At 42.6% G+C, this 14,615-nt stretch overlaps 1 protein-coding gene across 2 annotated transcripts in view; it reads right to left on the minus strand.

Annotated features, from left to right (window-relative positions):
* The window catches only part of LOC308667188 (cystathionine beta-synthase-like), a 46,011-nt gene that overhangs the window by 20,193 nt on the left and 11,203 nt on the right, over nucleotides 1-14,615 (minus strand). For both annotated transcript variants that reach the window (XM_081326326.1, XM_081326327.1), the window contains exons 3-5: nucleotides 2,203-2,413; nucleotides 1,600-1,706; nucleotides 257-391 (exon numbers count right to left, since the gene is read on the minus strand). In XM_081326326.1, coding sequence (XP_081182452.1) covers nucleotides 257-391; nucleotides 1,600-1,706; nucleotides 2,203-2,413 — 453 coding nt within the window. The remainder of the gene's footprint in view (nucleotides 1-256; nucleotides 392-1,599; nucleotides 1,707-2,202; nucleotides 2,414-14,615) is intronic.

Below are 14,615 nucleotides of genomic sequence, written 5' to 3' on the forward strand. Positions count from 1 at the left end.
ACCGATAAGCCAAACAATTATTCCCCTCCTGAGTATTTGTAAAACTTGATACAGCAGTGTTTAGACATCAGCTCTGTTAGAACTGAGACTTGCATTAGTCATCTTTAATACTTCAGTATTCCCGTCATTTCTTTACATTTTTAAAAAATTGGTTTTATTTTTTGGCGCGGCCAGGGGCAGGAGAATGACTCTATTCAGAAAAGGGCATCCCTTTCCACTCACTTCTTTATACCACAGTTCAAATGGATGTATTTACCTGTATTTCCTGAAGTTGGTTCAATAATGGTATCTCCTGGCTGCAGAATCCCATCCCTTTCAGCATCTTCCACCATTCGTAAACTGATTCGGTCTTTCACACTTCCTCCAGCATTGAAAAACTCGCATTTGGCCACTGAATACCACAATTAAAGTAGGATTTGTTTCCGATGAACCAAGAAAAAGAAGCCCATCAACCTTCTGCAAGGGATTTGGCAAATGCCATTTCATCTATCCATATTCTAAGAAAAGACATAGCCGAACACCTGCACAGATATCTATATGTACATAGATATCCATGCATATCCTATGCATATCCTAATTGAATATTGCACTAAACAACAGCCTCTGATGAATCAATTCTGAAGATGGATTTGGATTAGCCCAATATCCTGTACTTCCTCCCATAAGCAACTACATACAGTAGTCTGACCATCCTCTTCTATAAGCTCAGACCCCAAACCAGACATATACAGAACTATTTTCATTCTGAAAAACCGAGAACTGAATAACAGAGTTGGAAGGGACCCTGGAGGTCTTCTAGTCCAACCCCCGGCTCAGGCAGGAAGCCCTATACCATTTCAGACCAATGGCTGTCCAGTCTCTTCTTAAAAACTTCCAGTGTTGGAGCAACCTGGAGGCAGGTTGTTCCACTGATTGTTCTAACTAAATTTCTCCTTAGTTCTAGGTTGCTTCTCTCTTTGACCAGTTTCCATCCATTGCTTCTTGTCCTGCTTTCAGGTGCTTTGGAGAATAGCCTGACTCCCTCTTCTTTGTGGCAGCCCCTGAGATATTGGAACACTACTATCGTCACCCCTCACCCTTCTCTTCGTTAAACTACACATACCCAATTCCAACAACCGTTCTTTATGTTTTAGCTTCTAGTCCCCTAATCATCTTTGTTGTTTTTCTCTGGACTCTTTCTAGAGTCTCAACATCTTTTTTGACACTGTGGCGACCAAAACTGGATGCAGTATTCCAAATGTGGTATTACCAAGGCATTATTTCTCTTTCTTCTTTCCCAAGAAGTTTTCCTCCTATCCATCACGCTCCTCATGCAATGTCTTAAATTGTTCTTCTACGACTTAAGGTTTTAAGCCTCACTAGCAATGCACAGACTGGAGAATGAGGAGACTGTAGGTCACTTTCCAACTGCTGCACTTAAAGCATGATAATATCATAAATAGCCTCATAGTTCAGAAATAACAGAAAGTCACAAAGTCTACTAAATTCCTGACTGATTTGATCCTTTTAAATTAAGGGCTCCCTTACTGATAATACTGTTAAGAATGCCAATGTTTATCTTTCCAATTCCAAGTAACCCATCACTATAAAAATACTCACAGAGTTCACATTTGAGGCCACAGAGCTTTCCAATCTTGTTGATATGCACCATGGGAGTATCTCCAATTTTTTTGAGGATATCTGACATAATTTTTGGCGTCTTTGTTCTACATCAGAAAGAGATATACAATATTGTTGAACAATCATTATCCTTAACTAACATTAGAATGGATCAAGCTGAATAGCCGACTTACAATAAAAGCCACCTTCCAAAAAGCCACCTGCCTCCACCTGTCTATTGACTGAACGACCACTTACAACAGGGGTGTCAAACTCAATTTCATTGAGGGCCGCATCAGCATTGCAGTCGCCCTCAGGGGGCCAGGGTGGGTGTGGCCTACTGGGTGGGTGTGGCTAGAATCCATATGGCCTACTGGGTGGGCGTGGCCAGCTCTACATCGTTTGCATCAAGGGTGCCTATGGGGGCCTGGGCAGGAGTGGGACAGATCTGAGGGTCTCTGGCAGAAGGAGGGTCTCTGGGCCAGGGCCAAGGCAGTGGGGGCCGTTCCCTCACTGTTTCCAGGATGGCTTCGCGGGCCACATGAAACCACTTTGCGGGCCGGATCCAGCCCCCGGGCCTTGTGTTTGACATGTCTGACTTACAACGTAGCATGGTGATGGGGCGATTCAGAAGGAGATTTTCCAAGCTCCCAGGTACACTTGCTGACGGCATCAGGCCGAATCCATTTCCTCTCGTTTTCTGTTGAACTACAAGATTCCTTCTCCAAGGTTCCATTGGGTATGCAGTCAACCGAAACATGAGTGCAAGTCCCGGTATCCATTTCAGTTTTGGCAGGGACTGATGGCATTGTGCCTGCACGAGAGGGAGAAACAAGAGATCAATTGTGTTACGATACAGGACTAACAACAGTCATTATGACTAAAGCACATAAACATGGAACAATCTCAAATTTAATAATAATAATAAAAAAAATACATAGCAACAAATTATAGTTCTTTTTTGCCTATAACTTTTGCCTGCAACTTTTACTGGCCTTTGGAAGGCTCAATAAAATAACTAGACCAAACTATGTTGAATCTGGCAGATTATGCCCATGTACTCTTACAAAATGAAGTATTTAAAAATAGCTTTGCTACTGTCTCATTATTTCCAAGATGCTGAGCTATGTTGATAATGTTTCGGGTAATTCTCTACCAGACAAATTTAAGAACGCGATATTCCTCAGACTGGTACACTCTGAATCTGCTTGATTTCACACTCCATAATCCTGTGAAATTTATTTCAGAATCCATGTAGGTTTCAAAATAAAAACAAGGATATAGATATAGGGTTATCGCGATAGCATCTGGGAGGGAAAGACATAAAATTGTTTGAAATACGAGAAAAAATTAACATATAAATATTTACAGGCATTTATATGCACACAAACTAGATTTAAACACATATATTTCTCACTCAGTACATTTCACTTCATGAGAACAAATGGAAAGAGCTGCAATCTCAGAACTGTGGTACACCATGAGTGCACTTTTTAAAATAGTAATTTTATTAAAAATGGCAATTAAAAAGATAAAAATTAATACAAACTAAAAACAGAATGTGGAAAAAAGAAAAATAGACAAGGGAAAAAATAAAAATATAGTGTGTGTGTGTTTGTGTGTGCATAAATGACTTTCTCCTTCATCAAAGTATAAACAATTTTAGTAACTTCTCTTACAATGCAACTAATGATCTTTTCCCCCTATATCCCAACTATTATCTACAAGTAGTCCTTAACGTACGACCAGAGTTGGGACCAGGATTTCCACTGTTAAGCAAGTGGATCAGTGAATTACATTATTTTTTGCTACAGTTGTTAAGTGAGTCACTGTGTTTGTTAAGTGAGCTAGGCAGTCATTAAGTGAATTCGGCTTCACCCAATGACTTTGCTTGACGGAAGACAGCTGGGAAAGTCGCAAATGGTGACTATGTGACTTTTGATCATGTGACTGTGGAGATGTTGTGATGGTGATAAGGGCGAGCAGGGTTGGTAAGTCACTTTTTTCATTGCTGTTGTAACTTCGATCACTAAACAAAAGATTGTAAGTCAAGGACTACCTGCGTAAAGAAATCCTCAAAGCCTCATTGTTCAGCCCTAATCAACAAAGGTCCTTCAAGGGTTACCAGAGTTAACAACATATCTACTTTTAACCTTAAAAAAAAGCCAACTTTACATTCCTTCCTTTTACTTTAAACAATCTTGATTTTTAGTCTCTTCAAATAATGTCCTGTTGATTTCTATTTTTCTTAATCTCTTCCCATACAACTCCTAAAGGCTTGGACAAGTCTCATTTGTAAATCCAATACAGGAAAGTTATCCAGGTCCTTCTGTTGGTTTGTTATTTGTACATCACTTTTAAAACATCAGCCAGTTTCCTTTGTATGTCCAGTGTAGCATCTTTTTTCTGTTCTTGTAGCCTGTCACTTTTAAATCCCCTTTCAGTTCAGTTTCAGTCTTATCCAGTAAAACTTCAAAACAGCAGAAGTTTAGTACAAGCTATAATATCAGAAATGAGATTAATTTAAAAATTACTTTGCTGTAAAAACAGAGCGTTTATTAAGAGTTTCAGAAAGATAAAAGCGACATTATTTTGATTCAAAAAGACAAGGTAGTGCCAAAGCCCGATTCTGGGTAATTCCAACATAGGGAAGTCTGTTGCAGAGCAATGTTTTGATCAACAGCTAAACTGTAGAAAGATCTATGAAGGATACTGTAGATTTCTGAAGGCTACGCTACTGAAGTGTTTTCCCCCAAATAAGACCCGTGTTATATATTTTTTACCTCCAAAAGAGGCATTAGGTCTTATTTTTTCCACTGTCTCGCACTGGCGGCACCACCAGTCCCGTCCATAGGAGTCCACCTGGCCACCACCAGCCCACTTCTGCGGCTGCTCACCGCCACTCACACGTATCACCCCCCCCCAGCCTCTGTTTCACCAGCAAAGGCTTTTAGGAAAGGCCTCTGCAGCCAAGAATGGAGCCCCAGGTTGATGCACACATTGCTCCTGGCCTCCGTTTTGCTGGCAGAGGCCTTCAGGAAAAGGGGTCTGTAGCCAAGAACCGAGCCCCAGGTTGACGTGTGGGGCTCCATTCTTGGCTGCAGAGGCCTTTTCTGAAGGCCTCTGCCAGCAAAACGGAGGCTGGGGGCGACACATGCGAGTGACAGCAATCGGCCACAGAAGAAGTGGGCTGCCGTTGGCCACATGGGCTCCTGCTGGTCAGGGCTGTTGGTGCCACCATTGCGAGGTGAGGCAGGTGTCAGGGTGTGGGAGGCTTGGCTGCAGGGCCCCTGAGGTAAGCAGGTGCCGGGCACGTGGGGCAACTCCATCCCCTCCCACGCCTGCCTCGCCTCGTGGCGGCAGCACCGCAAACAACCAGACAGAATGGACGGGCGGCTAGCTGCACAGGCTCTTAACTGGGGTTTATTTTGGGGATAGGGCTTATATTAGGCACACGTGTAAAAATCAACACAGGGCTCGTTTTTGGGATAGGTCTTATTTTGGGGAAAACATGATAGCACCCTTCTTCCCTCTCTTCACCTTATACCTGCTGGAGGCTCTCTAGGCTTTTATCAAATTTAAGGGGAACAGCTTAACTTTGGCCATTGGGCATCCCAAGAAAGAGATCTAAGAAAACACACACACAAACACACACACACACACATACACACACACACACACAAGATTCACACAGAAATGCATCTGCGAGTCAAACACATACTATATATTTATGCTTTTTTAAAAAAACGCATGATTTATTTGGCCACCTTTTTGGGGAGTAGTGGTGCAGAAAAACCAACTAAGGGAATGCAATCCAGCATCAAAGATCCATTCTCACAGCTGCTTATTTGTGAAGGAATCAGTCTGTTTCTAACCCTGCTTTGTTGGCTCTGCATGGAAAAATGTAGTCCAAAAGCCTTTTTATCTGATCCAATCTCTTTCAAGCCTGCAGCTCCCACCCCAGCAGGATGCTTGCCAGTGTCTATTGGCTATAATCCCAGGAAGCTGGTAAATAATCTCTACTTCTTCCTACCACCTCACGCAATATCGGTCCAATTTTTATAACATATCCAATGGAAATTGGGGGTGGGGGGGCAGGGTGAGAAAGAGGAATCTGGACTTTTGAAAGTCATCAATTTATTTCCTCTAACTGCTATTGCAAGAGGCTTTCCTGTACTTATGGCATTATCTATTTCTCAGGCTGAGCCTAAACATTGATGCAGACTTTTTAGGACTTTCGTGAGCACTGTAAGCACTTGTTACTTACTCAGTTACTTCTGCTTGGTAATTCCATCTTACTTTTATACATCTAGGTAAATGTAAATACTGAAACAGTAGCTAATGTATACCAATGTATTAGAACAAAAAATATGCTATTTAGAATTATGCAGCCTCTGATCACCCAGACATGCCTTTAGGAACTGTAGTCCAATACATCTGAAGAGGGTCAGGTTGGGAAGGCTGACCTGCAGCACCATGATTTATGTCAGGGGTGTCAAACTACCGACCCCTGGGCCGGACACGTCATGCGGAAGCCGCGCCCACCCCATTGCCGGCAATGGCAAAACAGTCCCGATATGTTGCGCAACATCATGAGTTTGACATGTCTGATCTATGTGGATTTTCCTCTGAAGTGTCCAGATGAGCAACTATCAGTCTTGCATCAGAATTCTAACCAACCACAATCCAAGGCACTACAATCCTTTTGTCGGGAGGGGTGGTTGGGTAACAAAATGACCCTAGTCATACTTTCATTGCTTGAACTAAGAGTCTGGCGGCTATATTGGATACTAACTGGAATAAGAGGATTATACCAAACCCCCCTTGATTAACATAGCTGTCAAAAATACCAGTTCAGCTTGTGAAGCAGCGGTGTTGCAGGGTCATTCCAAAGTGGGCTTATAACCACTTGTACCATTATAATTATATTCTGAACCAAATGCAGTTTCCAGGTGGTTTTGAAGGACAGCCCATGTACACCGTACAGTAGGTGAACAGGACACAAGTATCTATGAACAGGGCCACCCAGTTTAGGAACTAGCAGGACCGTTGCAAAATATGGATTTGTGCAAAAGTTCTCCTGGTTGTTCTGTACCAGCCTGCTACCGGCCCTGCAGCAAAAGCAGGGACAACCCCTTTACAAACGGCAAGAGGCTGGAATAAAGCCTGCCAAATTTATTCACATAAAACAGAGCAAGACAAGACACCAACCATAAAACACGAGCTAAGAAACAGGAACTATCCAAGCGGTTGCCTTCAGCAAACCAGCCCTCCCACACATTCCCCTTAAATACAGTTCAGGGCGTGGCCTCTCTCTGCCTCCTTCCGAGGTGCCCCATTGCCTTCCTCTGTTTACTCCTGACTGACTGCCTCCTGCGTCAGGCGTCCTTGAACAGGGCCAGCTGTGGGTCATCTTCATCCACGCTGTCAGGCTCACACAGCTGGGTCTGCATCGTGACCAGATGAGAGGGGCCTGGCTGGGGGCTCTCATCAAGCTGTCCAATCCCCTCAGCAAGCTCTTCAACACCCCCCTCCTCCTCCTCTGAGTCGTCCGACCCAACTGCCGAACCCACAGGCTGACCCTGAATCACAACACTGGTCATGGCTACCACTGGCTCTTCCTGTAAGACCTGACAGTTCAAGATGATCACCAAATTACACACCAAATCTGTCTAGGGGGAATATTAGTCCTATCCGGTATCAGGGAACCAAAAACCCCACAACCATTTGATCTTGCTCAGATTGAACCAAAGCCTCTTCTTCCCTATCCAGACCCACAATGCATCCAGACACTGAAAAATAAACTTCACAGCATCACCTGTTAGCCTAGAGATTTATAACTGGATATCGTAACTGGATATCATTAAGGTGCACTGATTAACAGCCTGCTTCCAGGTGCAACTGCGGAGAACTGGTAGTTACTATTCCTAGACAAGTGGTCCTTGTTTAATGGCCACTCATTTAGCGGCTATTCAAACTTACAACAGCATTGAACAAATGGAATTTACAACTTTTTTCTGAAAGTTCTGGCCATTACAGTGCCCCTGCAATCATGTAAATGTGATCCGCATGCTCAGCATCCAGCCTAGGTTTCTGACCTTTGCAACATCCCACAGCCGTGTGATCATAATTTGTGACCTCCACTAGTGGCTTCCCACAAGCAACATCTCTCAGGAAGATGGCAGGAAGTTGGAAGTTGTGGGCACATGAAGCCCTTTGCTTAATGACCTGTGGCAATTCACTTAATGATGGTAACCAAGGACTACTAGAACTATTGCCACTAAGCAGTTTGGTCATGCAATGTCGGGCTTTACAATTGCATTAGCAACGGAAATTCCAGTCCCAATTGCCATTGTTAAGGAAGGCTTACTTATAAGGCTCTTTGTGGCATGGGACCTGGTTCTTGTAGGACATCTGTTTACAATTCTGCCTGACAAAATCTGATAATGCTCCAAGTCCAGTTTCCCAACAGAACAGCATCCCCATTGAGACCTTCCTTCCTTTTTGGAAGGCATTAAAGACCTGGCACTTTTCTTTAGGCATTGGATCTAGAGACCACCATGATCTGTTGGATGAAGGGTTTTTTCTCTACCACTTTGTAGATCCCTATATGCCTCTGTTTCAGGTTATTATTTTATTTCTTATCAAGTCAATTTATAGTGGTTTTTAAATTATGCTGCCCTCAGACAAATGATCTCTCCCAGCAATTTTGTGTACATGTTAATGAGCAACAGCAGAAAGAGGATATAATCCTGAGGGACTGCATGTAGTATGGACCTTGGGCTACATCTCACTCCCTGAAACACTGACTAGAACAGCTCTGGGGAAGGAGAATGACTGCAACACTGTAGTTCCCAATCATAAACCCCTAAGCCAATCTAGAAGGAAACCATGATCAAAAACAGCTGAGAGAAACAAGCAGGGCTAGGACAGATGCGGTACCTCCAATCCCAGTTCTAACTGAGAATCTTGCCAAAGAAGCAAGCCATAACTTGTCTTACAAGGAAAATTTCAATGGAATGCTTAGAAAAATATTCTCATGGAAAAATCCTCAGGATGTGAGAGGGCAGGAAGAGGAAGTAATTAAACACAGTGTTCTTGAGTTGCTTTGTTAAATATATTCAAGCAGAGGTTAGACAAACATTTGTCAAAGGTTTGTATTCTAGACTAAGTAAAGGCAGGGCTTGATGACTTAAATAAGCTCTTTCAACTCTATGTTAACAAACTTCTGAACAAGCTTTTGTCGCTCCTCTTTGAATACTAGCTATAAACACAGATACTATACGTTATAAAGCACCTTAATTCACTAAATACGGCACGTGGATTAAACCAAAAGAAATCTGGTTATTCCTTTTTATTTACCTGTGTTTACCATTACTACATTAACACTGGTGCCATTTCCAGGTATTTTGTAATACTGTATAGAGGAAATAATTTATACTGTATTTACATAAAGATAACTCTGTGTTGAAAATGATCTCATCCCAAATACATTTTTTAATTTTGACAAAGTTTTCACAATACTCAGCTTTTATAACTTGTCAACACTGGTTGCCAATTTCAGCTGAAACAAATCTTCAAGATTTTCTCCTTTGCATACCGTATTTTCTGGCGTATAAGACGACTTTTTAACCCATGAAAATCTTCTCAAATCGGGGGTCTTATACGCCCAGTCGTCTTATACGCCGGAAAATACGGTAGTCTTATACGGCGAGTATAGCCCAAACCCTGTACCCGTATTTTTCGGACCATAAGACGCACTTTACCCCAAAAAAAGTAGGGGGGGAAACGAGGGTGTGTCTTATGGTCCGAAGCTGATCCGTATGGCCAGCCCCAACCTCCGCAAGTGGAAAGCAAGGGAGATTGCCAAGAGCACGAATCGGCACGTGCTGAGAAACGCCGATCTCACGCTCCTGCAATCTCCCTCGCTCGGTTTCAGCTTCCCTTGCTACAAGAGAAAGCAGGCTGAAACGGAGTGAGGGAGATTGCCAGGAATGCGAATCGGCTGATCTCGTGCTGCTGCAATCTGCCTCGTTTCAGCCTGCTTTCTTTTGTAGCAAGGGAAGCTGAAACCGAGTGAGGGAGATTGCAGGAGCGCGAGATCGGCCAATTCACGTTCCTAGCAATCTCCCTTGCTCCGTTTCAGCTTCCTTTCTGCAACAGAAAGCCGGGCCGCAGGGCCGCCTCCGCAGGTACTGCTCTAACGTGGAGAGGGAAGGACAAAGAGGGAGGGAAGGAAGAAAGGAATGAAAGAAGGAAGGGACAATGGGAGAGGGAGGGAGAGAAAGAGAAAGAGAGAGAGAGAGAGGGAGAGAGAGAAGGAGAAAAAAATAGGGAGGGAGAGAAGGAGAGAAAGAGAAGGAGAAAGAAAGGGAGAGAAATAGAGGGAGAGAAAGAAAGAGGGAGAGGGAAAGAGAGGGAGAGAAAGAAAGGGAGAGAGAGAAAGAGGGAGAGACAAGGAGAAAAAGGAGGGAAATGGAGAGAGAGAAAGGGAGAAATAGAGGGAAAGAGAAAAATAGGGAGAGAAAGAGGGAGTGAGAGAGAAGGAGAAAGGGAGGGAAATAGAGGGAGAGAGAGAAAGAGGGAGAGGGAAAGAGGGAGAGAAAGAAAGGGAGAGAGAGAAAGAGAGAGAGAGACAAGGAGAAGGAAAGAGGGAGGGAAATAGAGGGAGAGAGAGAAAGAGGGAGAAATAGAGGGAAAGAAAAATAGAGGGAGAGAAAGAGACAAGGAGAAAGAAAGAGGGAGGGAAATAGAGGGAGAGAGAAAGAGGGAGAAATAGAGGGAAAGAGAAAAATAGGGAGAGGGAGAGAAATGGAGAGAGAAAGAAGGAGAGAGAGGAGAGAGAAAGAAAGAGGGAGGGGGAGAGAGGGAGAGAAATTAAATTAGTAACATGACTGTTAAGTGAATCTGGTTTCCCCACTAACTTTGCTTGTCAGAAGGTTGCAAAAGGCGATCACATGACCCTGGAACAATGTGACCATCATAAATTTGAATCGATTGCCAAGCATCTGAATGAAAATCACATGACCCTGGGGATGCTGCAATGGTCATAAGTGTGAAAAATGGTCATGAGTCACTTTTTCCAGTGCCGTCGTAACTTTGAACAGTCACTAAGTGAATCATTGTAAGTCGAGGACTACCTGTACTTTATAATTTTTTTTCCTTTTTTGGGGGGGGGTCATGTTTTTGACAACTTGCTGGGTGACTGGTGGTACTCGGACATTGCCTTGTCCTAAAAGTGGTACAATGGAGGTTGAAAAGCCCTGTTTTAGTATACCGGTTATTTGGTTCAGAATATTTTTTTTCTTGTTTTCCTGCTCTAAAAACTGGGTGCATCTTATGGTCAGGTGCGTCTTACCGAAAAATACGGTAATTTAAAAGGAAAAGTAGGGGGTCGTCTTATACGCCGGAAAATATGGTAATTATGTGCATATGACACATGTGTGTGCCTATAAACAAGTATATGCACAAATACACATACATCTTGCCAGAAGCCACATGCCAAAAGAGGATCAGATCTGGGCAAAGAAAGTAGTTAAATAAAATTATGAAACTGACTAAAGTTGCCAATAAAATAAAATAGCCCACACAGAAGTAATTGATCACTGACTTCCGGTGGCGACGCGACGCCAAAGACAGCCGTCTCCGGGCTGTCCGCTCCGCAGCTGTGTTTATTCCATCGAAAACAGTGCCGATCAGCTGTTTAGGTGGATCTGAAGCCCCCCTCCTCGGGAGAAGAGGAGGGGGTGAGGCCCCAGGTAGGGGTTGAGCTCTCCGGGGCCGCCTGAGCTGAAAGTTTGGGCGGCTGAAGGATCGAGCCCCCCCGAAGCCTGGGTTAGCTCCGAGCTGCGCAGCGTCTCTGCTCCGTGATTTTTGGAGCAGAGCCAGGCGTTAGCAACCACCCCTGCCAGAAGGAAAGACTCTTGAGTATCAAGGTGCAGGCAGAGCGGTACAGGAGGTCAAGGTGAAGTGGACTTTTATCTTTACTCTCTAGCTCAATGGATTTTATAGCTTTAAAGTGAAAGTGTGCAACAAGTGAAAGTGGGGAAAGATGGCGGCTAAAACTTCCAAAGCTCTTCGGAGTGCGGGGGCTTCCCCGGTGCAACAGACTTCGTTGCAAGCTTTGCTTCCTCCTGCACCTCCTCCGGCATTGACGCTTAAGGATTTACAAGATGCCTTTGAAAAGCAATCGCAATTAATGTCAGATATGATGGATGAAAAGATGGAAAAGCTGGAGGAAAAGCTGGAGGAGAAATTGGAGAAATTGGAGGAGAAGATGGAAGAGAAGTTTAGTGCAATGAGGGTAGACATTTTGTCTACAATTGAAAGTGTGGCTGAATGTGTGCAACGTTTGGATGAAAAAGTGGAGGATCTTAGTCAAAAGAACTCTATATTAGAAGTAAAGGTATTAGAGAATGAAAATATAAGGGACAAAATGGATGGAGAATTGAGCCTTGTCCAGTACCATCAGATGCAGTATGCTATTAGAATCAGGGGTTTAAAAGAGAATCCTAAAGAAGATTTAAAGCAGCTGATCTCTGAGGCTTTGGAAGCGGTATTGGGCCAGCCAGCATCTGAAATTGAGGGAAGTATGGATAAAATCTTTCGCGTAAATTCATGGATTGCAAGACAGAGGAAGCTACCTAGAGATGTGGTGGTCTACTTTATGAAGAGAGCAATTAGAGATGAAGTTATTCAAGCTGCTTACGATACTAAATTTGTGGTTGCTGAGCAAGAAGTCCTGGTTTTAAAAGAGATTCCTCCAAAGATTTTAAGGAGAAGGAAAGATTTTGCATTCCTTGCACAGGAACTTAAGAAATGTGATATCAAGTTTAGATGGGAGATTCCAGTCGGAATGGTGGTGATGCACGAAGGTAAAAGACATCGTCTGGCTACTGTGACTCAAGCACGTGATTTTTACAGCAATGTGTTAAAATCACTTCTGGAAGCTGCAAAGGGATATGGCGAGGGAAAGCCTCAAGACGCTGAAGGTAGACAGACAGACGAGAATGGTGCTGGAGGGGATCAAGTTACAGTTTCATCGGCTGCTGCTGGAGAGCAGAGGATGACGCGTGCCGCCTTAAGACGAGCGAGACAAGAGCAAGAGCAAGACCAGCAGAAAGTTATGGAACCTCCAAAGCGTACTTACAGTGAAGCTGTGGGAGGGGCGCGGCCCAAAGAAGTTACAGGGGTCATTGCAGACATGCTCCAAAAGCTTCGGGACGCCAAGAATGGCGACTAAATTTCTAACTTGGAATGTTAATGGATTAAATTCACCACAGAAGAGAAAGAAAGTTTTTCAATATTTAAAACAATTTAAGACTGATGTTATTTGTTTGCAAGAAACGCATATTAGGGTTATGGACCAAAAGTACTTATCGAACTTAAGGTTGGGTATGCAATTTGTTGCTTCTGCGATGAACAAGAAAAATGGAGTGGTTGTCTACGTTAGAAGTACTCTAACAGCGGAATTAATTGAAGTAGATAAGCAAGGGGCATATAGTTGATGTGGTGGAGTTTTTGGAAAGGAACAACCAGATCCCTGCGGCGCTAATTTTTCTAGATGCTGAAAAAGCTTTTGATCAATTGAATTGGCAATTTTTGATGAAAGTCTTAGATAAAATGAATTTTGGGGATAAATTTTTGCAACCAATTAGGGCATTATATCAAAAACAAACTGCCCGAATAATAGTTAACAATAGTTTGACTGAAGTATGCAATATTGAAAAGGGCACAAGACAAGGGTGTCCGTTATCACCTTTATTATTTGTTTTAACATTGGAGATATTATTGGTAAAAATACGGAATTCGGAAAAAATTAAGGGTATTCAAATTAGAGATCAGGATTATAGACTGAGGGCGTTTGCAGACGATCTGGTTGTTACGGTGACTCAGCCAGAAAACTCTGTTGTGGACCTGATGGAGATAATAATGCAATATGGGAAGGTTTCTGGATTTAAGGTTAATGCACAAAAAACTAAAATTTTGGCCAAAAATATGACAGTAACGCAAAAGGCCCTTTTAGAAGGATTAACTGGATTTGAGATTGTTAAAAGGGTCAAATATTTGGGGGTGTATTTGTCACCCTCTAATACAAAGTTATATAAAAATAACTATGAAAAGTTATGGGGAAAAATCCAAAAAGAATTGGAAAGCTGGGAAAAACTGCAATTGTCTTTGTTGGGAAGAATTGCAGCAGTGAAAATGAATGTCCTGCCTAAATTTTTATTTTTATTTCAAATGATACTGGTCCTTAAAAAAGATTCTAATTTGGAAGAATGGCAACGGGGTATCAATAAATTTGTCTGGGCAGGGAAAAGGCCACGAGTTTAAACTTAAGATTATGCAGGATACTCGTGAAAGAGGTGGTCTTAAAATGCCTAATCTTAAATTATATTATGAAGCTGCTGCGTTATCAGGAATAAGTGATTGGATTAATTTGACACAAGAGAGATTATTAAATGTTGAGGGCCATGACTTGTTATTTGGCTGGCATGCATATTTGCTGTATGATAAGAAGGTAGATAATGTGTTTAAAGTGCATATTTTAAGACAGGCATTGTTGAGAGTTTGGAAGAAGTATAGACATAAGCTAGATTACAAAATGCCGTTGTGGGCAATCCCAAAACACGCAATAGAAAACATAAATGTTGGCTTCAAACATGATGTGACTACGTATAAGGAGATTTTAAGTTTGGAAAGAAATGTCTGGTGTTTGAAGCCGTACAATCTCTTGCGAGATGAGAAGATCGTTCAAACTTGGTTTCAATATACTCAGTTACGGGCCAGGTGGAAAGAAGACCAGAAAATTGGTTTTGCAATGACTGATGAAAATCTGATAAAGCAAATTAGAAACCAGGGTCCAGCACATATCAAACGGATATATCTTGCATTGATAGAAATTGATTCAGAAACAGAACTTGTTAAAGACTGTATGATAAAATGGGCTCAGAATATTCAAGAAGTTATTACAATGGACACGTGGGAAAAGATCTGGGTGAGAAACGTAAAATTCA

The sequence above is a fragment of the Vipera berus genome, assembly GCF_964194415.1.
Source record: "Vipera berus genome assembly, chromosome: 4".
Lineage (NCBI taxonomy): Eukaryota > Metazoa > Chordata > Lepidosauria > Squamata > Viperidae > Vipera > Vipera berus.